A 26,386-nucleotide genomic window follows, 5' to 3' on the forward strand; every position below is an offset into this window, starting at 1 on the left:
TTGACAGAAGAGGCCTCTTACTCCTCGTGCATGACATACTACTGAGGTGCCAAGAGCCACCTGAAAAGCCCCACATCTGCTTTTTTTAAGTGCAGTAACTTCCTCCTGATGCTTTTTTGTGCCACGGATGAGGAGCAGAATCCCAAGTGTGTTTTTTCTGCTCCACAAGCCAATACCTCCCCCCTGCTGACAACCCCAGAGCTGGGCACAGAGTGAACACCACAGGAGTTAAATAAGGTTATGCCTTTTGATCTTTACCATAATGCTTTGGCCCAGGCACCCGTGTGCTTGCAAATACACCCCGGGGTGCTGGTAACACGTTGGGTAGGTTTTAAAAAAGGAAGAGTTGGCAGAGGTGGGAAGCTGAGCAGACAAAGTACAAGTGGAAGGAGAGTCAATCATTAGCCAGGCAGACAGGCCTTGAACCAGATCGCTTCAGCAGACGCTTAGTAATTCCCTCTTGCTCCAAAATGAACTTTGTTCCTGTAATGACTGACAGCTGATGTAATGATAAGAGAATGAAGTCTATAAAAATCTGGCTGAAGCCTGGGAAGTTCTATTTGGGGCTCTTCCTCCTCCTCCTCCTCCTGCACACAAGGCTGGTCCTGCGGCCCCGCTGACGGCTGACCCTGGGAAGATGCACTGGTGGAGAATGCTGACAATCTTTTTGCTCTGCTCACTGCTGCTCAGCCAGGTAAAGAGAGACAATGATTTAAAGTGGTCCTTCAAATGGTCAGGTAGTTAATCAAACCTGTTGTGATTTGCATGAGTAACTGGCAGGAGTGAGAGGTGAACAGTAGAGCTCTTTGAGAGGATTCAACAGCATAAAAAATGAGTAAGTGACTACAGGGTTACTCTGAGATGCAGCTTAGGAAGTCATTCTGCCTTCTCTCCTGAGAGAGAAGGTTAAAAAAAACTTGAATTTGAATAAAAAGTGAATTTTTCATGCTTCTTAACTCTTTGGGGCTGGCATGCAAGCAATGATCCTTGCACAGAACATCATCTGAAAAGGAGAAAGACTTCGAGTTCTCCAGTTTAAATTAAGACTGGAGACCCCAGCATCAGACTGACCAGCTGCTTACAGCTCCTGCACGTTGTGACCCTCACACTCCCACCTCTGTTCCAGACACACTCTGCTTCCTTGCACCACCAGCAAGCCCAGCAAATGAGACAGAGGAGGATGACCCCCTTCTGGAGAGGGGTCTCCCTGCGACCCATCGGAGCCTCCTGCAGGGATAACACTGAGTGCATCACAATGCTCTGCAGGTAAACTCAGCCTCCTGGGTCAGGAGGTTCCTTCAGGTTGTATTAAGGAGAGGAAGTTTCCACTTATTCTCATCCAAATGAGACGTGGAGTTATTTCTGTGCATTAAAAAAAAAAAACCCAACCAAAAAAAGGCACGAGGATGGGGCAATAGATTTGAGAAGCTCTGTGGTAAGCAGTGCAAACAGAGCAGAGTCCAGGTGTCCTTGGTGACAAGCCTGAGCCCTTTCACTGCAACCACAAATAACCTGTCTTCTCAAAAAAGAACACAGGATTCTAGGCAGCTTTTATGTAACCACTTCAAATCGATCATTCTTGCAGCCAGTGCTGTTCAAGGATATAGCAATTAAAAGCAGAATCTTACTCTAAATCAGCTTCAGGTGATGACTTAAACTCATAGTTTAAAAGACAACTAAAATATCAACAGCCACTTGGTTCTCATGAGCACCAGACAAGAGCTAACTGTCCAACTAAATATAGTTAAATTAGTTAAATTTACTACTTAGTGACCAAAAGCTGATTTTGGGTGGCACACACAGCACAGACACCAGAAAGCAGGGACAGGGTAGAACACAGAGGGAAGGGCTTGATTCCCCTACAACTGTTAAGTGGGACCGGGGCACAGTGTTAAGGCTCAGCTTGGCAGGCTGCTGGGCCACCTCATTTTAACCCTTTTTTAACCCAGAAAGCTTGGACACTGCAAGGAGGGACCCGAGGCAATGCTGAGTTTGGTTTTTTTTTCCCCAGGAAGAACCGCTGCTTCCTCAGGACAGCCTCCGAGTGACCCATCCTGCTGGAGACCCCCTTGTCACAGCTGACCCTGCTCTACTTGTGAAATATTTATTGACTGCTCCACAGGTAGGGCAGTGACCCGAGCCAGAAGTGTACTTAACATTTCTGTCACACTGGGTGACATTTCTGGGTGACAAAAAGGACACCAAGGAGCTCGAGAGCCGTTTCCCAGCCCAGGCTGTACCTCTGCAGCTCAACCCTTCAGGAACTCTCTGGCCAACCTCAATAAAAGGACCCTGCAGCTCCTGCTCACTTTGGGGTTATTTTTGTTTGTTTTGTAACAGTTATTTTTTAAGGTGTGAATTAAATTTTATACTGGGCAAAGCACCTTGGTTTTCCTTGTGTCCTGTGAGCAGTGTGGGGGCAGGGGGTGATCCCAGGAGGGGGAGTGCTGATTTCCCATTATTTCCCACTGGACTTTGGACATTTCTCCTTCAGCCTGGCCAAGTGCACAGAGTACCTGATGCCTCCATCCCCTGCCAGCCTCCACAGCTCAGATTATCAGCACCCAAAGAGGGAGCAAACAGACTGATAACACTGACAGCATTTTCCATATCCCAAATATATCCAGTGATAACTGGAGGTAAAAGTATTTACTTTTAATTATTTCTCATCAAACTGACTTAAATAAATGTCCTGGACTGACCTTTGCCACTGAAGCATCTCCTGTTTTAAAATTAATCCATCAAAATCCAACTGGAGAGGCTGCATGTCAGCCTGGAGGGCTGCAAGAAAGCACTTTTGATTAGACAATTATTATCAACAGGTTCAGGATCAAAATAAATGCCATTTGCCTTCGTCCTAGACCAACACTGCCTTTGGTATAGAATCAAAAATGAAAATTCTGCTTAAAATTGCAGCAGCAGGGAGAAGAAAGCCCACAGCAACAGATCCAAGCACAGTGGCTTGAAGTTTAATACAGAAAATCTATTTGATATTTATTAAACTTAGTTTCTCCAGTTACAGTTTTGCATTGTACAAAGCATTTTAATGACACAGTAGTTAAAAAGATCTTTACAAATTGAAATGTGATACCCTTTTCTCCAAATATTTTAATTGCCATAAATTTGTTTAAAAATACACATTAAACGCATGTTTCAGACACTAAACTTCCTATAATCTCAATACCACAAAATACATAGAATATACTATACAGATGTGGAAAAAAATCTAGTTAGTATATAATACTTTGCTCACCATTAACAGCTTTATTACATGAAATGCACATACTGACTTAGAAATCCTAATTTCGAGCCCCAAAGTACCCTTTGAAATTTCAAATGTATTGCAACAAATAAAATCACAGTTTGTGTGTTTCCTTTGTTTGTTTCTTTCTTATTTTTTTTCTTTAGGTTTTGGTTGAAGACAGATGCCTAAATATTTCTGATAGAAACAAAATGTAACACATGGACTTGTCGTGTACAAAGCATAAAACAGAGACATCCCATCAGTTACTAACAGTACCTTTCTGTAGGATTAATAAGGGCTTCGTTTATAAGTGACAGGTTTAAAGTTACCTTCCCCCACCCACCAGCCCTCCCCCAAAAGAAAAAAAAACCCTTCTTCACCAAATAATCATTTCAAATAAGATAAAGGATTATTATTTCTTTTTTTTTGTTTTACTTTTTTTTTTTTTTAATAAATATATAAGCACTTTATCCTCCATATACAAAATTTCTTAAAACAATTTAAAAGGGGGTTGGTAGGGGGGGGTGGGAAGGGACCAGATACAAATCTCAGGAACTGTGCTTGCAAAAAAATCACACCTGGTCCTTTAGAGTTGAGTTTCCAAGAGGTGTAATGTCCCCAAAGAACTGCTGCAGGAATCCTGTGGCACCCAACCACCCCACCAACCAGCAGGGCTGCAGAGAAAAAACAAGGATGGAGATGCTCCCACTCTGTTGCCAGAGGGAATTAAGAAAGGGGGGAAGCATTTCAGGCAAAACCAACCCCAGTGACCCTGTGCTGTGCCAGCTGGACACGGGCAGGTGGAGGAGGTGGCTCCAGAACCCTGGAGCTGGACCCAGCTCAGCATTCCCTGATTGAGTGTAGGTAATTTTCCTGCTTGGGAAATCTGTCTCCTGGACTAGGTCTGGATTTGTCCGAGTTGGCCAGCAAAGGCTCTGGATTCCCTTTCCAGGAGAACGGGTCCAGAACTCTGGTTTGGGAACGTGGGGTTTGCCCTAACACTGATTCACCAACCGGAGTCGTTTAAACCCTGATCAAAAAAACCCTTGTCAGAAACCTGGGAATGTGGAAGCTGTTTGCTCCCCAGTGGGTAATTCAAACTGGACTTGCTCAGGCCCTTTTTGTCTCTGCCTCAGTAGAAACTCTGCAGTGACAGCAAAAATCTGTTAGGTCAATGAAATCCTCAAAACAGCAAAGGTAGCCTCTATCTCTCTCTCTCTCTCCTTTCCAGCTCTTTGCCACAAACTACATCATTATCTGCCTACAGCTTTATTTTACTTGCCCCAGGCAAGTGCTACATTAGTTCCATAAAGTTCTGACTCTCTGGATGTTGGGGCCATTCATAAATACATTTCAGGGCATTATTTTTATTTTTTTTCCTCTTTTTTGTCATCACAGCAATCAAGCCTCAGCAATCTAAAGGAATATACATTGCACTCCTGTATAATATGCAAGATTTCTCACCACTAAGATGGTGATTCAGCACTCAATAAATAATATATCAATATAGTCAGTTGCACCATAATCTAAAAACAAGTATAACATATACTTTGGACAGACTGAGTTCATATATATATATACATATATATTAAAAGACACATACAATACAAATTGCATACTGCCATCGAAAGCCAAGAAGAGCCACCCAGATGCTCTGCTTTATGGCTAATAGTTTCAAATCAAAACAAAAAAAACTCTCAGGCTGTTTTTACTCTGGTGTCCTGAAGATTTTGTTCAGAATTCTAGAAAAGGGTTGCACCTTATCACCGAGGAACCTGCAAGTCTGACAGCCAATTCAAATGGTGCTGATAAGCTGAGCAAGCCTAGTCTGATTAAGCCATTTTTAAAGGTTTACCAACTGGGACCGTGTTCAGTGAGGGAATTAAAACGAGGGCATTGATATGTATTTAATATGCAATCCTCTAGAGAACCTTTTAGGGAGGCAGGAGCTGGGGATTCCCTCCTAGGGAATGCCAGGGATGGGTTGGGGCCGTGCCCCACGCTCTGGGGGAGGGCTGGAAGCCTCTTAACATCATTGCATTTTTCTTCAGCTACGAAAACTGACAGAATAGGTAGGTTTTCTCTTGGAAGCAATGGTAAATCCCAACTGAAGATATGCTTCTGGACTTGGGAAATCTGGGAGTTCCCTGTCTGACACAGCCACAGATGCATAAGGCATTTCTCAGTTCCATGAACAAGACCACTGCACATCTCCCGTACGGACAGAAGACCTGGGACAGCACTCTGGAAGAAATCTGACTACAAGTAAGTACACTGTTGAAGGTGGGACACTTCCAACCAGTTCAGGTCCACATTTTGACACAATGCAAAAAAAAAAAAGTCCTCTAGCCATTCAAAGCCAGTGGTTTTAAGATCTAGGGACGGCGATACATTTATTTTATTATTTTTTTTTTTAAGAGACCAATTCAGCGCGACACCGAAAGGTATTTGTGGGACTCTAGTTAAGGAGAGGAAAAAAGAAAAAAAAAAAGCAATTCCCAGAGATGAGACCATTCCTGCTAAGAGTAATGGCAACTGTGCACAGAGGAGCAAGCCAAAAAACAGCCATGCTGGCTAGTGCAGGGCTACACAACAAATCAACTGTGAATGCAACGTCTACAAAGGTCTTGTTGTTTATATAGCGTCACGAGTGTGCTAGGCACTTTAGAGTATTAAAGGAAAAAGAGTTGACAGTGTCCCATGAACCAAGATGTGGAGTGGGAGGGTACAGAGTTCTGTCTCCAACAGCAAACAGGAAGAGAAAGGTGACCTTGCACAGTGATTCAATAAAAAGGATGCTCCAACAGACCCGAGAACTCGGCTGCCGTGGCAAACAAAGCCCCAGGTCTGTTACCCATGATCAACTCGTACGTAGCAAAGCTTTTCTGGAAGTACAAAAAGAGGCTGGGACGCAAAGGAAGCTCTACGAATATGCAGCTACCTTTTAGTAGGTTACTAATTCTGCAAAACTTCTAAACTCTTAAAGCCCATAGGACATACTGCAGTACTAAGTAGCGTAGAATTCGATTCCTTCTCTCGAGGTTGCCGTGATTTTGGCACTTAACTACAACTACACACACACAAAAAAATTTAGTGCAATCATTTTCCTGAACATGCACGTTCGTATCTGGTACAGAATCAAGGGTCAGAACGGGAGAGAGAAAAAAAAAAACAAAGCAGCATTCCACCATCTCACTCCAAAGGATTCAGAGTTTGACTCTTCAGAAGGAGACCACCGCAAGGAGAAGTCAGGCCGCGGGACAGACACTACGACTTTGCAAAAAGGAAATGGAATTTTACCCAAGTACTGCAGAAGACCACTGCATACAGTATCCCTGGTCCTTGCTGTAAAACATCTTGTAAACAGTTCATAAAATCTTCATCTAAAAGTAAGGCATAAGGCACACCAGACATGGTAGGGGCACTAAGCAATACTGAAAGCAGTAGCGGTTGAAACCTCGACTCGGACAAGCACCTTCTGGGGAAAGGTACTTTGGTTTGCTCTGGTTGAGAGCGCTCAGCTGCAACTCCATAAACCATCCCTGTTGCAGCAAGCTGCTCCCTTTGCAAGTGAGTATTATGCTCCATCAAATGTTAACGGGACCTTCATTAACACGGGGTAAATACACGAGTTTTAACTCCATTCTGCATCAAAACGGGCGATTTCCCTGTACTCGCGGGCGTGCTCCCGCCCCACGGTGGCTGGTGCACTGTCATCCTGTAGTGTCCGTCACCTATCAGACCCTAAAAGGAAAACAAAACATGGATCTCCGTTTCTACTAAAGATTCCTGGGGTTTCAGTCGATGGAAAGAGATGCAAATGACAGTTCTGGTAGGCAGGAACTTAAAACTCTCGTTGGGTTGGTTCTGAACCGCAACGCTCACCGGGTTTTCCCAAGTGTCAGAAAAAAGAAAAAAAAAATGACAAGCAAGGAACCAAAACATGATTTTCAATGAAGATACATTAAAAAAAAAAAAAGATTGTCCATTTCAGAAACTTTTCCTGTATGCATCACAGCCATCAGACTGAAGTTCATTCCTACACCGTTACTTCGCTCTCAGGTTAAATGCAATCACTGTAATGTTTTGTGATCGTTATAGTGTTAATTCCATGGTTGGAGGCTGCCTTGGAGGACAATCCAAGCCAGATCCAGCTAAATACTTTTCCATATAAATTTCTTTATAATTCATTTAAATGAAGCATCTTAATAAGTAGAAGAATATCTGGAACTTTTTCTATTTAGTACAAATTCTGCAATAATAAATCTGTAGTTGTCATTTATTATTAGTCGACTCATTAGGCATGAAAAGCATGGTGTCCCTACACGTTAGAACCTATCAACCCTAGTTTCCTTTCACAGGCTCTACCACCACAAGACATTACAGAGTAACAAAGCTCACAAAGTATTTAAATAAAGTGTCTATGTTTAATTTTTTTTTCTAAGTACTCGAAAGGGTAAATTTTGGGAAGAAATAGCTAAAAACTGCCCCAAACCGGGCTTTTCAGAATTAAAATTAAAAAAAAAAAAAAAATTAAAATAAATAGGATTTAAAACTGACTATGCATTATGACTGGAATTCCAATGATCTATCCAGGACAGATCAGCAAAAACTACATATTTCTATGTAGCAAATTTTAAAATATTTAAATAACTTAAAACGGGAATACTGAAGCGAAGTCCTTTTAAACCAGATGACGGGGAGAGGAGGGGGGGGGGAGGGTTAAAAGACAAAAATAAAACCACCACAAACGAGGATGGGAGAGGTGTGAAAGCATTCCTTGCTCTTAGTGTCAACTAAGCAATGTGTTATGGCAGTCTTCCTTATTGACATGACACAGTGTTGTGGAGAGAGCTCAAGGGGCAGCCAGACAAACGCCCCCCGCCTGCCGCTCCCGAGCTCACTTGGCGTCCAGGCGCAACCAATGCAGTCCCTGGCGGGTGTAACGCACGAGGTCTGCCATGATGCTCGAGTTAAAAATCAGAGGGCCCATCACTTTATCCAGTTCAGCAAAGAACTCTGAAGGAACAGAAACACGAGTTAAACCAGGGGGATGCTTCCCCACGGGAATCGGTACACCCGGCGACCTCCCCCCACCCCGGCTTCTCAGCGCGCGGCTTTTCTGCAGTCGGAAAAGAAAGATGAGTGGATGATGGGAGGAGGGGAAATAAAGGGAGAAGGTCCCCTCTAACCAGCTCTGTTACTCTTTTGCAGGACTGGTTGCTAAGAATCAGCAGGATATGGTTAAACTCTGCTCTAAATTCCTTCCCCTTCAAGCGTGCATTTCGCATAAGACTTTCACTGATGGAACCCCCCCAAATTCCTCTGCCTATACATCACATTTTATAGGAAATACAACAGATATTTTTTTTTTTTAAACACTAAGCTACTAGGAAACACCTCCAACACTAACTTGGCAACCAAGACCACCAGCCCAGGGGATGACTGCAACTCCACCTTATTTTGCAGAGGATCTGGCTAAGCATCCTGCGCACCAGCAATGGCCACGCCAAAACCTAAAGCCCACGAGTGTTTCAGCACACTCTGGCACATCCCAGGGCATAATCCACCCGTGCCACCACTCACCTTTCTGTTCTTTAGACAGCTGTTCAGCTTGGTCCCAAATTTCAGTGGCATAGAGGAAGTTGGATGTAACCTGGACGTAGCTGGCTGCCATCTGATGGATCCTCTGGGGGATCGTCACCGAAGACCCACTCCCTGAAGGGTTGGCTGCCCCAGAAGAGTAATTTCCTGAATTCCCTGGAGACAGCTTTGGAGAGACTGGAGAGGGCATACCCACAGGCTTGCTGCTTAGTCAGAGAAAAAGATTACATTGTAAAATCCATAAAAATAAGCAAATAACTTCAGGCAGCTCACACTGCCCTCTAAGAGCCCTCGTCCTACAGGATGCTCAGAACATCCCCTTTTTACACACCCTACAACAACCTGCTGGTAACAACTCTGAAGGATCCTCCAATGTTTTAGCTTCACAGCCAAAACCTCACCTCCAAAGCTCCTCATCTCTTAATTCAACACAATCATTGTCTAAAGAATCAGAACTTTAAGAGTCACAACAAGCTTTTCAGCTCAACTACACTGCCACAGTCCTGCACCTGCAGGTAGCAGGGTGCAAATCTGAAATGCCCTCCTGGGAAACCTACACCCTTAGAACCATCCCCACAACACCTGAAGGAGTGAGAAGCACCTCAGGCACAGGGTTTGGGTAGAAAACTAGCTAAAAGATGTACAGGTAACAGCTTTTACTACTTACCTTCCCATACCAGGTGACGGTGCTTGAGAATTATTATAGGAATTCTGTTGGGGAAAAAGGACATTTGTGACCTGATTTTTTTCCTGGTTATTTAATTGGTTGTCTCAAATAATTAATTTTTATCATTTTTCTTTTAATAACCCAAATTCTAAATGATATGACAGTAAATTCAAATCTGAGAAAACTTTCTGGATCAGATTCCACTGCATTTTGGGGTTTTCAGCCCATTAACAGAAAGAGATCTGTTATTACTGGCACTGAACAACTAAAGATGTCCCAAAATTGTGAAAAGTCTCACAAGTGACAAGCCTGATCCCTTTCAGTACTGAGAGCTGGAAGTTTCAGAGGAACCCAGTGACATCAGCTACACATCCCCAAGTGAGCCTTAGAAAATCTCAGTCTAGATGAAGGACTGAGTGACACAACAGAAGCACTGGAACTGCTTCTCCCACCTGCAACATTTGGCTTCAAACAAACCCTGAGCTCCCTTAAGCTTCCAAGGTCCAGATTTAACCAGGGTCTATTCCAAGTTCACCTACAGCAGGCTGAATATCGGGTTCAGGAGCTTTAATTTCAGAGCTTTAGTTTGATTAGGTTTAAATATTCTAAGCAAAACAACAGATGCAGTTACCTTCAGATGTTCAGTCAGAGTTTTAGAGTATTTCAATGCACTTTCCTTCTTCAGCTTGAAAAGCCTTAGGTAGAGCAGAGATTGACACCGAAGACTGCCCAAAGACACAACAACACCACAGTTACACTTCATGGCCAGTTCACCACAACTCAGACAACTTCTAAAAACACAGCTACTGGATTTGTAAGTTCTCCCAGCAAAAGCCAGCCCTCAAGTTGTAACTCAACCAAAAAAAAAAAAAAAATCCATAACCACCTTTAAGAGCTGGAGGAAACAGCCCGTGCAGGAATCACCATTAATCTTTATGTACAGCCAAGTGGAAAACTCATATATTTGGATCAGAAATCCCTCAGAACTCAGGTTAATGCAGCATAAAACACTGGAAATCAGTAAGTGCACTGTGTGAAGTTGGGAATACACATACCAAAGCACTGCCAGCCTTTTATCTGCAGCTGTAGCATCTGGTGCCAAGTAATTCTTCAGTTTCATAGTGTATCTACAAAGACATCAAGTAAAAAACGCAAAATACAGGTTAATGGTGTCCTTTATCGATCACTAAACTCTGATGTTCTTATGATTTTCCAGTCTCAACCAGCTGAGGAGCCTCTCTCACACCTTAACTAACTGCTGGCCAGGGAGTAATTGGAATAATTTTGCTTCTCATGCTTTATGTATTGTGGAGAGATCTCAAGAGCCTTGGCAGAAAGCACCTCAAGCCTCGTGGGAACACTTGAAGGCTCAGGAACTGGCACAAACTGGTAAGTGATCCACTTTTAATGGGGTATGAGAAGAGATCTCAAAAGTTGGTGGCAATACTTGAGTAAATCTAGAAGCTCTGCTCCCCAAGCTCTGCTCCCCAAGGCCTCTTCCCCACCCACTTGACCCCTGGAGCTGCTCTGCAGTGCTTACTTGATTAATTCCACAGTTTCTGAATACATAGGGAACGGGGACTTGGATTCCTGAGCATTTTTCTCCAATGCATTCCCACACTCAATGAAGGACACCACAGCATCCAGGTAGTACACAGCCTTCTCAAACCTGTCAGACTGAGGAGAGGGGGAGAAAAAAAACTTTTCAGGACAAAACAAGAGAGGATACAAGAAAGTTCCAAAGCAGCAGGGCAGCAAAATGGCAAAAGCAGGAAACACACCCCAGTACAATGTGCACACACCAGGTAAGTACTGGGCACTGACTTACCAATGCATCTGCATTGTGTTTTAACTTCTTTGCTTCTTGCAAATAATGATCAGCTGAGTAAGTCCTGCAACAGAGGACAGAAATTTAGGGACTTGGCCCCCACCCACGTTGCATTTCCTTTTTACAACTGAGGTGTCTTAAAACTTCTGGAGTGAGTGAAAAGAAAACCAGACATGCTGCAAGAAATGCTGAGACTGGGACACCTAAGGTCTGCACAGGACTGTAAAATACCTGCTCTATTTTCAAGATACTTTCTATTATCCCACAAGATTGTTTCTGCTCTCAGGGATCTGGGATTTCCCAAACCAAGGCTCCTCTAAGCTGTCAATGCCCTCAGCTCCTGACTCTGGGGGCCCAGAGCTCTGCTGAGCAGGGGGCAGGCAGAGAGGTAGCAGCAGGTGGAAAGGACCTGTCAGCATTTAAAAACAGAACAGCCCTGAGCTATTTAAGTCTCCTGCTGGTCCTTTTATGCTGGGCAGGAATGCAGAGGGCAGGCTACAGTTCCTCCTGAAGGACTGAGCTCTCTGCCAAGCACAGGAACAACACACACAGCTCTCCAGAGCTTGAACTTAAAACAACTTTTGTGAAGCAAAAGGATAACTCTCCTCCACGGGGAGCTGGCTACTGCTTCAAGATTCCCAGCCCCACAAAGGGAAAGGCACTTTTTGCTTTTTTTCTTACCTATCATCAAAAACAAGTTTTGCTCTCCTTGACTTTGAACCTTCTGCAGAGGGAGCAGAGGCAGGAGGGCAGCTTGAGGAATTGTTCAGAATCTTTTCCTGAAAGGGAAATGGATGCAAAATGATGCATTTACTAAGAACTGTTAACTTTGCCTTCAAGATAATCACTGGTGTATAAATTTCTCCCCTGACTCCACGTGCAGTGCCTGTGGCTGTTCCAGCAGCCCAGCTTCCATCAGGCTTTCAGCTCATGCTGGCACAGGCTGGCATCAACCTCCTCACTCTGAGCCACCAGATCCCTCTCCATCAGAGGAAGGAAAGCAGCCAAGGCTTTCCAGACACACCTGTGCCCACTAAATCCCTCCCTCCATCTCTCCTGTCACTGTTTTTGAGTCCTGTTTTCCCACCCTAACAAAGAGGTGATTGTATCTTTGTGAGGTTTCATTTCTTTCATCAATGCAGTCTGCTGGATTTATTTGCCTTGGGGAGAAGAAATCTGTATTGTGGATGGACAAGCATTGTGCCCAGGGAGAACAGTTTGGTGTCTCCACAACACACCCTCCTTGCTCTCCTAACCTACACGTGGCTCAGCAGGAGACTCCAGGGACACTGGAAACATCCTGTGAGTCACCAGCACACCCAGCAGGGATCAGCTCCCCAGCCTCAGACATGATTTGCACTTCTCATGCCCAAAGGCCAATTCTGCAGCCCTAACTCATAACCTGCATTTATCAGGTTCCTGCTCCTCAGAGGGACCGAGGAGTTGCACCTGGATGTGCAGAGCCACGTGTTACCTCCCTGCCACTGCTGCTCCCCTCCTCCTCCCATCAATTATCCCTCCTGGACATTTTTAGACCTTGCTTCTAAGCCTCTCACAGGCTGAAAATTCAACTACTGAGGTTTAGCAGTTGCTTAAACTAAAAGTGAAAAAGCACATTAAGATGTAGTGACCTCAGGTTTTTTTTTAATTCCACCCTCTATAAACTTTCCTCAACTCAAACTCTTAAAAACATTTTCTGCACCACCTTTACAACCATATTTTCTCTACTCCAGCCATGGGGAATTCTGTACATTCCTGAGTTGAAGTTCAAATAAATCTTTCTGGGGTTCCACAATGTCATAAAATGAGAGCTCCTACTCTGCATCTTAGCCCAGGGTGTGGACCCAGCTCCTGCTCTCCTTAAAAACCCAGACAAGATCTTGAGTGAAGTCACTGTCCCATTTACTGTTGTGTAGAGAGCTTTCCAGAGGTATTTATTAACAAACAATAAATAATCAGCAACAGTAACCAGGTGACCAAACATATTTCCCTCATTAACAGAAGAACTTGGTAGGAGTAAGCATTCCATGATCACTCCCAAGTTCTTTTCTAATTTACAGCCTCCCAAGGTATTTCCACACCAGGACATGAAACAATGCTTATCTAAAACTAATTCTATTTTAACAAATTATTGTTAAAAATCACACCCAGCTGCAAAGCAACCAAACAGGCTGAGAGCATTTAGAGTAAGCCCTTTACCTTGGCTTCTTTAGCACTGCCTGAACCCTTCCCCTCTGTCTTCTTCTGCTTTGAGGAGGAGCTGCTCTTACTGCCACCACTGCTCTCCTTGCTGAGGTTGCTGCTGGACTTTAAGGATGATGACTGACTGACTGTCCTCTTCCTGGATCCATGTTCTTGCTTGGAATCTTTCTGCAGGACTGGGGCAGCAGGAGAGGGCAGTAAATCCTTCTCTTTAACAGCACTTGGCTTTGAAGACCTGGACAAAATGAACACATTCAGGTTTGGGTTCTTTTTCCTTAAAAACCCAACACAAATGAAGTAAAAAACCAGAAACCCAACACCACACAATTTTTCATTTTAAATTTTGTGAAATCTTCAATTTTTTTTTTTTAAAACCAAACAAGATTTTTGTTGTTAGACCCAGCAAAGCAGATATGGAGGAAAAGAAAGGGAGCAACGAGGTTCCTGTGAAGCCAGACTGAACTCGTTCTCACCATTTGCTTTGTTCTGACCTGAAAACCCAGCAGACAAGTTCCAACCATAAAACCACATCCCTACAACACTTCTTAAAACAAACAAAAAAAAAAACCCAAGAAAAACCCCCAGCAACCCAACAAACCACCCTAAATACTGAGAATGTAAGAAACTGCACCAGCCAGCCTCACAGTCAGAAAAAAGATGGTCCAGATAAATGGTCTCTGAGGTTCATGATACTGGAAAACTTTTTCACCTGATCTTCCTGAACACCTTGGCTGCTGCTGGCTATTCCTGCCTTCCCCTAATAATAAATTCTATAGATTATTTTTTATGTAGTCACCTGATTTCATTTAATTAAACAGCCTTCAGGTATCCACGCTGGCAATCAAACAAGAATCAGAAATAAGAGGTTCAAAAAAGCAAAACCAAGCTGGAAATGCACCCACTCATTCTACAGCTGTTTCCTACCAAGACACTGCTCAGTTCAGCCTGGGCAAACAAGATTTCTAGCAGCTGATATGCTGCAGCTTCTCACAGATTTGTAATTTGGCAATTACTCACTACACAGAAACATTTTCCATGACACAGTTTACACCAGTTCTCAGTTGCTTGAACTGAAATAGCTGAGTTTGAAAAGGCAGTGGAAAAAGCTTTACTTTTTCCCTCTGGATTAATACTGATCAAGGAATAAATCAAAGAAAAGCACAACAGTTATTGCAAGAATGGAAAATCATAGAAAAAACAAGCAAAAGAATATTAAAAAAGATCCTTCCTATAAAAAAAGATCATCTGTTTCCTAATTCTGTATTACTTTTGTGTCACTCCCAGTTTCCCTAGCTACCCAGATGATCCTTGAGATCCCCCCCAACCCCACCAAGCAAATGTGATCCTAAATCCCTGGATGCAAATCTCACTGCCCTCAGCTTCCCAGGCAGTGCCAGTTAAGTGATTTATTCACAATTTACAAGCTTGCTAACTGCACAATTACCAGAGTGGGTTCATTAAAAAACAAACAAACAAACAACACAGATTTTGCAAGATCAAAACCCCAGATGCACAGCTGATTTCTAAACCCAAACCAGAGGCAAAAATGGGAAGGATCCATTCCTTAACACACCCAACCCTTCACACCCCTTCCTTCTGTCAAATCACACAACTGCCCCTGGCCAGTGCTTTTGGAAATTAATTTCCACCAGCTACTAGCAGAAATTCTTAAGCAAATCCATCTGAAGGGTAAGAAACCATGACATTTTACCCACTGATGAATAATAGGAAACACTTTGCTGGGGAGATGAGGGAGGAAGACAGGCATCCATCTTCTCCCTGATCACCCTGAGCCTTCAGTGCTGCCAGCACCCCAAGATACTCACTCCCTGCTGCTGGAAGTCTTGTGTCCTGATGGAGTTTTTTCTTCCAGTTTGGTTTTCTTGCTTTCACTGGCTCTGCTTTCATCCTCATTCTGAATAAAGCAAACAAGAAACACATCCAGGCAAACGTCCACCTTTATGGCTTCATGGAGGGTGGCAAAGTTTCACATGAAGACACTTAATTCAGCTGATGTTTTGCAGTGCACAGCATCAGAAACCTACAGGGCACAAAATTATTGTGCCCTCCAGCATCTGAGCTGGAGATATCAGCAGACCCTGGCACTGGAACATCATGAAAAACAAAACCTGGGTTCTAAATGACCAACCTGCACACAGCTAAGCTGTTCATTATCACCATGAAATACCAGGAAAATCTGCCAGAGGCTTTCCTGACAGAACAAGGGACAGATTTTGTGTCTTATGAATGCCAGAGAAGGGTACAAGTCCTGCAGTCTATCACAGTAAGCTCAGAAATTCTGATATAAGTTGGATCCCCCAAGTCAAAGGGTCCTGAAGGTGAATTTCTAAGCTGCCTTCATACTGGAAGTATCAAGACAGTGAATAAAATGGGAACCAGGGCCTCACAGAATAAGTCATCTGGTGACATAACCCAGATTCAAACCCAAAAAAGTTTCATTTCTGTTAGGCTGCTGCTGCTGCAGCCCTGAGCCTTGTGATCAAGGAAATACAGGAGCACATAAAGTGTGGAAAGCAAGCAGTGAAAGCTGGGGACAGAGCACTCACAAAGCCAAAAACTGGGGGAAAAGGGTGGGGTTTAGATATAAAAGCACAGCTCTTTAATGCTGTGACTCCAGTGGGGACTGCGAGGCACAAGAGACACAGGAGCCACTGGAATCTCAGTGCTCTCCCATCAACAGCAACACTTGCAAAAAATAATCTGTGGCAGTTCTGGTCAAAGTTGTTCCAATTTTACATCAAACCTCACACTTTCTCACTTCTTTTCCTTCTCCAGAGGATCCTGCAAACAGTGCAGGAGAAACCTGTGTGTGCAGTTACACATCAGGTCTCCCAGGCAGCACTGGTTTCAGTAAAGGACCAAGTTTGCTTTGGTTGCTCAGGAGGAAAACTGTTTTAACTGGAATTCTCTCTCTCATCTGGAGAGACAAATGCCCCTCTGGATGATATCCTATAACCCTTTCATTCCACATGTCAGCAAAGTCTTACAACCACTGCCAAACCCCTGTCAAAATGGCATTTTCAGAACAAAATCCAGAGCCATTTCTGAACCAGAGCTTCACAGTTCTCACTTCAGGGAAACAAAAAACTTCTAAAAACCTCTTTGCTCCCTTAGTCCATCCTTAAGGCACAAGTTTCCTTGTCACACATGTTTGGAGGCTTCTCAAAGCAGTTTAAAACTATGCCCCCAACTCCTTCTTCCTATTCTTCCCCCATTCAAGACTACTGCACTTCTATTCAGCTCCCCCCCTGACTCCTGCCCATTCCCACTTTGTATTTAAAGCTGAAAAGATGAAATGTTTTGGGGTGTTTTGTGGTTTTTTTTGGAAAGGCTTAAATATCCTGAGCTCCTCCAGATGCAGCTGTGTCCCTTCCCCTCTTCACTCCAAAATAACATCCCCACAGTCTCAGGGTTGATCAGTGCACCCTGCACAAAATGCCAGCCCAAACCCCCTCCTCATCCACACCCCGAGGTGTGATTTGGGTTGCTGGGCCACCAGCAGGGGCTGAGATAAGAGGCTCAGACTCTTTAAAATCATCACCTGCTTGTGTTTCCTTTTGCCCTTCGTAGAGCTTTTGTCAGATGGCTGCTTCTGGGAGTCTCTCATGTGCTTCTCTGGCACGTTTTTCTTGTCCACTTTGGGTGCATCAGCATCCTTGTAAGGCTTCCCTGGTATTCTTGATAAGAGGCTCAGGTCAATCTTCACAATAAGTGGGTACCTTTCATCAGGATCACTGAGTGGGGAAAGAAGCTCTTTCTCTTCCATAGGAGAGAACATTCTTTGCCGAAAAAAGCTTTCATCCTCCTCCATGAAAGATTTCACAGGAGTCCTATTGCTCTCAGAGTATTTGGGTGTTTGTGATGAGGGAGGCAGGCTCTCGTTTTCATCGGAATCAGAGGATGAGGTATCTGTTTCTATGAATTCCCTGGATTTCTGGGCAGATTTGCTGGAAGCTTTGTATTTCTTTTTCTCCGTCGTCGGCCGAGGGGAAGATTTGGGCTCTTTCTTTATGTTGGGTTTTCTGGAGCCTTTTGTGGCTGCCTTGTGCCTGTTGGAAGGAATGCTTGTGGCCATATCCACTGGGGTTTCACTCTCGATTTTCAGGCCCCCTCTGGGCTCCTCAATAGATGTTTTCTCTGCTTTCTTGGGCTGCTTTTTACCTACAGTCCTCCTCTGGGTTGAGCTGTCACTCTGGGCAGGGGATTTCTGCCTGCCCCGACTGCTTTCTGAGCCCTTCTGGGTGGGTTTGGAATCTCGTCCCGGAGTGGAAGAAATGGAATCCTTGGATCCACCCTGATCTGTGTACCCACCCCCTGCCCCCTGATCCCGTCCCTCTTTTTTGTAGCCTTGGGAAGATGGGATATTGCTGTCCACGGAAGAAGCTGGTGAGACTTTGTGGGAATTCACTTTGTTCAACCAGTTGTCCAGTTGCCACTTGTTTGTTGGTGGTGGCTCTGGCTAAAAACAAATTAAAATGAAAACACTTTAGATAAATTTTTTTCCCCCCACAGGACAGCTGAACTATGCTACAGGCCAAAGCAAGAGGTACACACACACACACACAGAAAAGGGGTAAATAATTAAATGCAGGTAGATGAATAGAGGTCCAAGCACCATTTTCCCTTCACTTGGAGCAGCTGCTCTCCACAGGAAAGCATGCCTGCCACAGCTCTCCTGACTAAAAGGTTTTTAAGCCATTATATCTAATTTCTGCACTCCAGTAAGTAATTGGTGGTGAAAATCACCTCAAACAACATCAAATGTGTGCTTATGTGAAGGATGGCTACCACATCCAGTCACAGGTGCTTCAGCAGAAGAATATTCCATCTGGGAAGTGATCCCATGTTTGTCGGGGTTTTTTTCCGAACAGTTTTAACTTTTATTATTTTATTTGTCCTGGTTTTAAAACTGAGGATTAATGCCAAGCTAAGGAAGGCAGCTCAGCTCTGTGTCCAGACCCACCTCAGGGGATGCACTCTGGGATGGTTCATTGGCTTCACTGTCACTGGAACTGCTTTCACTTTCAGAGTCAGATCCCGAGCTGCTCTCGGACCCACTGTGGCTGCTCGAGTCATCCCTCGAGTTATCTGCCCCTTCACTGTTATGCTGGGAAGGTTCAGAATTACTGAAAAGAAAAAAAAAAAGATAAATAAACAATCACTACTCAAGGCACAAATAGAGAGTATAAAATCAGTCTTTCAATCAGGTAAAAATTCAACACTTGGTTCACCCTGGAAACAGCCGTCGCCTTTCCCCCTTCCCCAGGTGGTTACAACAATTTGCAAGATAGATGCTAGTTAATGATGGATTCAGCTCTAATTGCCTCTTTCCTTTACAATCAGACAAAAGACAAATGTGAATTTTAGAAATGAGATCAAATCAGGAGTGCTGACTGGAGTGATCATCCCCACTCCCGTGCTGCCAGCTCCCAGGAATGCCTACCTGCCAGGTGTGCTCCTTGGCACCGTCTTATCACAGTCCTGCAATTAAAGAAAAAGAACATGAAGCTTCTGGAAGTTACTTCAGGATTGTCTACACAATTAAACTGCAAAGCATCAATTCCAAGCCCTTCACTTTTTTTAATTATCTAGCCTGAACAGCATCTTCATTCCGTGCTCGCAGCAGTTTGCGTGTGGCTGCCTTTTCCTTGGACAGAAATGTAAATAAATCAGGATTTTGTCCAAGCTTTCACCACAAACCCATTATCTCAGAGTCCTATGTACTCTCCTACAGTTCTGAGTCCCTGTTTTCCCACTCTCCAGTGGTTCCATCCTTCCCAACGTTATTCCTGAGGAGGGCAGAGTTAGGAGCCAACCAACTGCAGCTGCTCCCTCCAAGGTTGCCACGTGAAGAAAATCAAGTACTAGAACTGGGAATGGGGAGAAAAGAGGCACCACTGCTGGGAAGCACAAATCCTACAGGTATTTCCATTTCACCTTTCCAATTGTCATTTCTGGCAGAAACTGCAGAGCATTAATATTGAAAAAAAAAATAATAAAGAGATTTTTTGATAACAAAGGTGCTGCTATGATCCCCAGTATCAGGTACAATATCCCTTATCACCCCAATCCCCTAAATGACAGGGGAAGGGTTTTATCTTTAAATGGTTTTAGAGCCTTTACAGATGTTTTAAAGTACACATTACCATTTACCCTCAGAAAAAGACCATGAGAAATGGGTAAAACAAGATTTTCTACATGAACACCTACTGCTCCCCAAGCCAGGGAACTTCCCCTAGGTTTACATTTAGGAATCCCTGAGGTTTGCCTAAAAACGTGCCATTTAATTTGTTTCTTTGCTGCTCACTCTGCACACTGCTGAAGTTCCCACTTCTGGATTTCTGATTTTTTTTTTTTTCCCAACATACCTGCTCTCCATCACTGTCTTCACTACTGCTGAGTTTTAAGTCATCTTTCAACATACTAAGGAAAAAGGGAGAAAGTGAGACAAGTTTTTCCACGTACTTTAATTACTTTCCAAGCATTCTTCCACATTTCAACACGCTATTGTTTAGACTGGGGAGCAGGCTGCGTGGGTGAATGCCACAAGATACCAGGCTACCATTTAATGAGGAGTTAAGTCATTCTTCAGAGCAGAATCAAGATTCCAGCACTTTGATTCCTCAGTCCAATCTGTTCCACTCAGAAAGGACATTTGACACATTTTACTAAGGCCCAAAAATACTGATTTAAATGGAATCAAGCAAGCCAACAGCAGTGGCTGCTTCCTGTCTCGTGGCATCAGTGCCACGGCTCTCAGCCATAATTATTTCATCCTTATTCAAAGCCATAATTATTTATGGGAGTCATACACACACACACACACACTGCTTCACAACACTGGGAAGATGAGAACACACTGAAACAACAGCAGAATGCAGGAGACCCCTGCAAAGTGCCTTTGGGTACAAAAGGAAAATGTCTTACTCTGTCTGGTTCGGTTCACATCTGGAAAAAAAAAAAGAAGAAAGGGTTAAAAGTCTGAATATTCCTGAGCTTCCCAGTACAGCTGTTCTACTGACAAGCTAAAAGGAAACATCACCCTCTAGGATCTGGTTCCTCAAGTATCTGTCATTGTTATCCTTCTACAAAAGATGCATTTATCTCCTTTTGGATGGTTTTTCTCGCCACCTTTTTTTTATTATTATTTATTTCAAACTCTATTGTCACAGTAAAGATGTTCTCAGCTTTCTTCCCATGCAACACATGTCCAGTGCTACCTCTGACTGAGATGTTCTCCCACTGCCCAGCTTGGGAAGTTCCACACTTCTCTCTAAGAGGTCTGCACAGCTCTGAGAAGGGCCAAACCCAGCAGTGAACTTCCATCCCTACCACTCACTGAACAGGCTGCATTTCAGCATCACCCTGAACAACAGTTTAGGAATTTTAGGTTTTAGGAAACCAACTGTAAAAATTAAAAAGGGTGGGGTTTTTTTTGCTTTATTCCCTTCCCATGGATCACATGCTTTTTTCCTCTTGCTAATGCCCAGACCAGCAGCAGAACCAGACCTCACCTTGTGGCTGCATCACAGCAGATGTTGACTCATTAAACCTGCAATCAGCACCCGTGCCTTTATTCCCATATTTGATTGGAAACAAGCTTTTGACAGCATCTAATTGACTTTCAGGTCTGAGAAAGGCAGACTACAGCCTTTGCTAGAATATTCCAGCTGCTCCAATATGCCACATTTTCTCTACTGTCCCAGGAAAAAAAAAAACCATGTCCCCTTTATCTGCCAGCCAAGCAGAAGGATGCTGAAGAGCCTGTTCAAAACCTGACACGTTGTAGTAAAATAAACAGCTCTTTTCCAAGCTTCTTAAGGTTCAATGGTTGTTGGAGAAACCTTTTTTTCAACAGCCACTTACGATTTGGATTGGTGACCATTGGATGTTTTTGCTGAAGGATTGTATCGTTCTAGAAGAAGAAGAAAAGAAAAAAAATTCACTGTTGAAAATTCAGCCAGCAAAGTAAATCACTGCCCTGTGGCCAGCAGCACACAGCCTTGGATAAACCAAGGAGAGCTGAGCAGAGAGGAGAAAGGAACTCACTGATCCCAGGTACAACCTCCCCCAGACTGGAGAAGTGAGTGGATGAATACAGAAAACACTGAACACAGCAAATAATTCCATCAAGAAAACACAGAAATTATTTCAATCCTTGCTGTCTGGATCAATACACACTTAATGTGTTATTAATGGTGTGAAAAACTGTTCTGCTTCTGTCAGGATTCATCTCCTGCCTCCTACACCCAGGATACAGAGCAGACTGGCAAGATCTGACCTGTTGCAGCATCCCTACATGCCTCTTGAGCTGAACCAATCTTTAGACCCAGGAATCAAACCCAGAAACCAAACCTTACAATAGGAACACGTTGATATAATCTGCTTTTCATTTTTTGGGGGGAGGGGATGTGTGTCTCCTTCCCTTTTCTATAATTCTGGCAAACTGCTAAGTGTAGCTCAAGAGAAACAAGAAGTGAGGCTGTTAAAAGCTGCCCAGAAAACTCAAGCAGGAGTTCAAAGTTGTCTCTGTGTTCTGAGTAACCTTGCCTCTCCATTTACACACCTGAAGATCACCTGGGTCTGTGGCTGAGCATTAAGTTTTAATTTGTTTCCTTAATTCCCCACAGAATCAGGTGTTTACAGTAAGCTGCTTCTGAGCATCTAAGAATAAACCATTCTTCTTTTACTCTTTAAGATGCTTAATCAGTGGGAATGGAAAGCCTTTTGGGGAGGTAACAGCACAAATCTACATCAATTCCACCTGGTCTGTTACCTGGGTTAGGTTATTCCAGGGATATCCAAAGCAATATGGTTAAATGGAAATAAAAGCTGCTTTTGTCCAAAATCTGAAAATGCAGCCTGTATTCAGGAATGTTCCTGAACAAATTACCAGAGGAGCTTTTAATCTGGTCTCTCTCGAGTTTAAAATGCCAAAGTGAACCCAACAGTGCATTGGTGAGGCCGCACCTGGAGTATTGTGTCCAGTTCTGGGCCCCTCAGTTCAAGAAGGACAGGGAAGTGCTTGAAAGAGTCCAGCGCAGAGCTACTAAGATGATGAAGGGAGTGGAACATCTCCCTTATGAGGAAAGGCTGAGGGAGCTGGGTCTCTTTAGTTTGGAGAAAAGGAGACTGAGGGGTGACCTCATCAATGTTTTCAAATATGTAAGGGGTGAGTGTCAGGGAGATGGAGTTAGGCTCTTCTCAGTGGTGACCAGTGATAGGACAAGGGGTAATGGGTGTAAATTGGAGCACAGGAGGTTCAAGTTGAATATCCGGAAACATTTTTTTCCTGTAAGGGTGACAGAGCCCTGGAACAGGCTGCCCAGGGGGGTCGTGGAGTCTCCTTCACTGGAGACATTCAAAACCCACCTGGACACGTTCCTATGCGAGGTACTCTAGGTGGCCCTGCTCTGGCAGGGGGGGTTGGACTAGATGATCTTTCGAGGTCCCTTCTAACCCCTAGGATTCTATGATTCTATGATTCTAACAGTGCTGCTGCTACTGAAGCACAGACATAAGCACTATTCTGGTTTCTAGGATGTCCCCCAGCAGGGAGCTGGGCTTTTTATAGGGTGCTGTGGTGCAGCACTCAGCTATTTTCAATTAGCTCAACCAAGGAGCCTTTTTTTTAAATACTGGAAAAGATGGCAAATTAAAAATACTTTCTTTTTCTTTTTTTTTTCCTAGAGGATAGTAACAACCTTCACAGCTCAGTCTCAACTTTCAAGGTCTCAACAGGAAATGCAAAAGAAAATCAAGCAATTGTTTTACAGGTTAAAACCTGAGAAAGCAGAGAAATCTTAACTTAGACTCCATCCTGTAACCAGCCTGGCAAATCTCATTCTCTATAAAAAAATGTGACATGCTAAGAATACCAAATCACAGCAAAAAAAAAAAGAAAGACATTACAGGAAGTTTAATATACTTACTCTGCTCCCCAGTGCCAAAACTGGACTGCTGAGACTCCTAAGGGAACAAAAGATCACAAGTGGTTTTCTCACTGGGAATCTGAACATCTCAAACCCCACGCTGTCATCAAGAAAACTCTTCCCATTCAAAGGAGGGCACCTAACCTCAAATAGGGAAAAAACCCAACAGCTTCCTGCTCCTCTCCTTAGCTGGGCTCTCCCACCTGCTGAAACCCCCAAATCCCTGCATGTCTGGCACAAACCCCCTGTCAGGTATGTTTAGTATGGAGAGGAACCACTCAGTAATTCTTTTATTACCTCTTTAAACACAGACAAGTTTTGCTGTTAATTTGATGTGTTTTATTCCAATCCATTTCTCTGCTTATTTTCCCCCCCCCCAGACATCCACACTGGGGGATAAACCAGGAATGACAACCCTGCTACACCAAAAACCTCTTTGCCACAAAGGAGACCAAGAAAACAAAGCTTAAAATCTGCAGAGCTCTGCCCAAAAATCCCTTCTTGCAACAGCTCCCTGCAAGTCCCTGGTGAAACCCAGAGTTCCTCCCCCCTAAGGCCAGGTCTGGTGTCACCACTTGTACAAAAGCCAAGAAAGAATCCCTTGGGACTTCCCTGGTACAAACCAAAGCTGGTACCCATCAATCAAACCCTGAAAAATGAAGCTCAGCAAATTTAAGCACTTTGGGATTAACCATTCCAAAAAAACCCCAATTCTGTCTCCCCAAACACAGTAATTATAATTTTATTTAAAAAGAAAACCCCACACACACCCCCCCACTGCAACACTGCTTTAACAAACAAACATGCAGATGCTACTGAAAAGATACTTCTAGGCTAAAGTGCCATTTAAAATAGGACCTTCCTGACCTTGTTTGAAAATGAGGACAAATGCTGGCCCCATAAATAAAAATTGAAAGTGTTTAACTCAATTCATGAGGTTTATACACCCACGTTTTCCTTAAATGCTCTGGCAATGAAACCCAGGTTGGTTGGTGCAGGCTTCCCACACAGCAGTTATATTCACAAAAACTTCATTTTTTCAAGCACACAAAAAGCTTTACATAGCAAAGCACTCCCAGGTATTGCTTATTTCCCTTAACTGTTTATTTCAAAGGTGAAAGCAGCTGCAATAATGCATTGAGCAAGTGGTTTTGATGGGGAACTCTCCTCGTAAGGCATTTCAAATGCCTCTCATCCTGACTAAGTGAAAGAAGGGATGGGATGATTAAAATAAAATTAACCTGTGTTTAAAGTGAAGATGAAGTTGGAGAGGAGCCTTCACCACAAAGCAGCAGCCATACTTCCTCCCAAATAAAACCTGATTTTTATCATTCACAGGTAAAAGGAGTACAAGTGTGATTCCCTGACTGCCTTTTTCCACTCTCAGCTTAGAGGCTGACAAACCACACGCCAAAAAAAAGAAGTTAAGGCCTCCCAGGAATCACATCCTACTTCTCCAGAGCCCAGGATGAGGAACAGGGACTTTCTCTTCCCAAAACACCCATCACAAACCCTGCAGAAAGCACCTGCCTGGCTCCACTCAGCTCCTCATTTCCAAGGCACAGTGCAGCCTTTCAGCTACCTGCACTTTAATGAGGTGTTATGTTTAAATGTGCAACTTTTTCCAGCTCTCTTGCCATCTGTTTTGTCTTTGAACAGCTACTCCCTTAAGTAACTCAGAGGTTAAAGGAAAAAGCTGCACTTCCAGCTCCCAAGTTATTTATAGCAGTATCTTCCAAAGGTCTGCTGCAGAAAAAGGGCATTAAAAACCAACCTGAAGGAAGGAAACCCTTTTAACCAAAGCGTAGCAGACTGCTGAGGTTAGACAGTGAAGACACCTCAGCAGGAAACAACACTGCAGATCTTGTTTTATTTCTCCAAAGAAGGTTTCTGCCTAAGAAGGGAGCCAGGAACGTGGCTGCTGCCTTCTTGGGAGCTCCTGAACAAACCTGGATGCAGAACCCACCTCTGCAGAGAGGCCTGAAGGTCACTGCCAAAGCCCCTACCCTGCTCTGAAACCAAAAACTTCCACCCCCTGAGGAGCAGCTGGGTTTTTAATATATTTTACAAACACAGCAGCATTTTTGGAGTCTTTGACTGCGAGCCCAGGGCTTAAAAAGAAAGTTGGAGAGGATAAAATTATAGTGTTAGGTCACTGGATAACATTATTATCAAGACTCAGGAACCTGCATTTTTTTCATAGCATCCATAAAACTTTCCCTGACCTATTTTCATGAAGTTCTGTCTCCTGATTCAAAGACTTCCTGATAATTACTGGATGTATTTATAGTAAATGCAGAGAGGCCCCGCTCAGGAGCCTGGCTTCCTTCGAGCTACTCACTATCAAGCCATAGGGAAAATCATCCCTTAAAAAAAAAAAATAAATAAGATTGACTGATCCAAAGTGAGCTTAATTTCATGTGTGCAGGCAAAACACAGCAAACTTCTGCTCTCAGGAGGAATGGTGTGGAACTCTGCAGCATCTGCTTGGAGAGAAACTGAGCACAGTACTAAAGAGCTCGAGCTCTCCTCTAACACTGCTCCTGTTTTGTTTGCTTTTCTGAATCCTGCTCTGGGTCCAGACTGCACAGGCCTACAGCTTGCTAACTCACTGGAATTCTGAGAAGCTCCTGCTGCCAAGAATGACAGAGGGGAGAAGGCAGAGGAAATTACAGGCTTTGGATGTGGAGAGAGAAGTCGACAAAGTTCCACGGCTTGGATGCTCAGCCACGAAATGAAAAAGCTGGCAGCAAGTCAAAAGGCTCAGAGCAGCCATAAATGGAATTTTTTGCAAACTGGGTGAAAGAAACACAAGCCAGGTCGATAGGTTCAAAAAAATAACAAAAAAAACCCCACAACCCAACCCCCAAGCTAACTTTTCTGTTCAA

The 26,386-nt window shown here is 43.7% G+C and overlaps 2 protein-coding genes across 3 annotated transcripts in view; one reads left to right on the plus strand and one right to left on the minus strand.

Annotated features, from left to right (window-relative positions):
• The first annotated feature begins 548 nt into the window (after positions 1 to 548).
• Positions 549 to 2,297, plus strand: LEAP2 (liver enriched antimicrobial peptide 2). The gene is made up of 3 exons (XM_008495505.2): positions 549 to 694; positions 1,127 to 1,266; positions 2,012 to 2,297. The coding sequence occupies exons 1-3, from the start codon at positions 638 to 640 to the stop codon at positions 2,046 to 2,048; spliced, it is 234 nt and encodes a 77-aa protein (XP_008493727.1). The 5' UTR covers positions 549 to 637; the 3' UTR covers positions 2,049 to 2,297.
• A 456-nt stretch (positions 2,298 to 2,753) lies between these two features.
• The window catches only part of AFF4 (AF4/FMR2 family member 4), a 44,421-nt gene continuing 20,788 nt past the window's right edge, over positions 2,754 to 26,386 (minus strand). Inside the window, exons 6-23 of one of the 2 annotated variants that reach the window (XM_030459334.1) lie at positions 23,499 to 23,535; positions 21,433 to 21,481; positions 20,494 to 20,514; positions 19,935 to 19,989; positions 19,010 to 19,047; positions 18,530 to 18,692; positions 17,108 to 18,025; positions 15,372 to 15,460; positions 13,543 to 13,780; positions 12,025 to 12,122; positions 11,344 to 11,407; positions 11,056 to 11,192; positions 10,571 to 10,642; positions 10,147 to 10,240; positions 9,516 to 9,559; positions 8,831 to 9,051; positions 8,149 to 8,263; positions 2,754 to 2,781 (exon numbers count right to left, since the gene is read on the minus strand). In XM_030459334.1, coding sequence (XP_030315194.1) covers positions 2,769 to 2,781; positions 8,149 to 8,263; positions 8,831 to 9,051; positions 9,516 to 9,559; positions 10,147 to 10,240; positions 10,571 to 10,642; positions 11,056 to 11,192; positions 11,344 to 11,407; positions 12,025 to 12,122; positions 13,543 to 13,780; positions 15,372 to 15,460; positions 17,108 to 18,025; positions 18,530 to 18,692; positions 19,010 to 19,047; positions 19,935 to 19,989; positions 20,494 to 20,514; positions 21,433 to 21,481; positions 23,499 to 23,535 — 2,466 coding nt within the window. In that variant the 3' untranslated portion in view covers positions 2,754 to 2,768. Of the gene's footprint in view, positions 2,782 to 3,375; positions 8,264 to 8,830; positions 9,052 to 9,515; positions 9,560 to 10,146; positions 10,241 to 10,570; positions 10,643 to 11,055; positions 11,193 to 11,343; positions 11,408 to 12,024; positions 12,123 to 13,542; positions 13,781 to 15,371; positions 15,461 to 17,107; positions 18,026 to 18,529; positions 18,693 to 19,009; positions 19,048 to 19,934; positions 19,990 to 20,493; positions 20,515 to 21,432; positions 21,482 to 23,498; positions 23,536 to 26,386 lie in introns of those variants that run through there. The other variant, XM_030459335.1, reaches the window with a different exon arrangement.

This window comes from Calypte anna, chromosome 13 (genome assembly GCF_003957555.1).
Source record: "Calypte anna isolate BGI_N300 chromosome 13, bCalAnn1_v1.p, whole genome shotgun sequence".
Taxonomy (NCBI): Eukaryota; Metazoa; Chordata; class Aves; order Apodiformes; family Trochilidae; genus Calypte; species Calypte anna.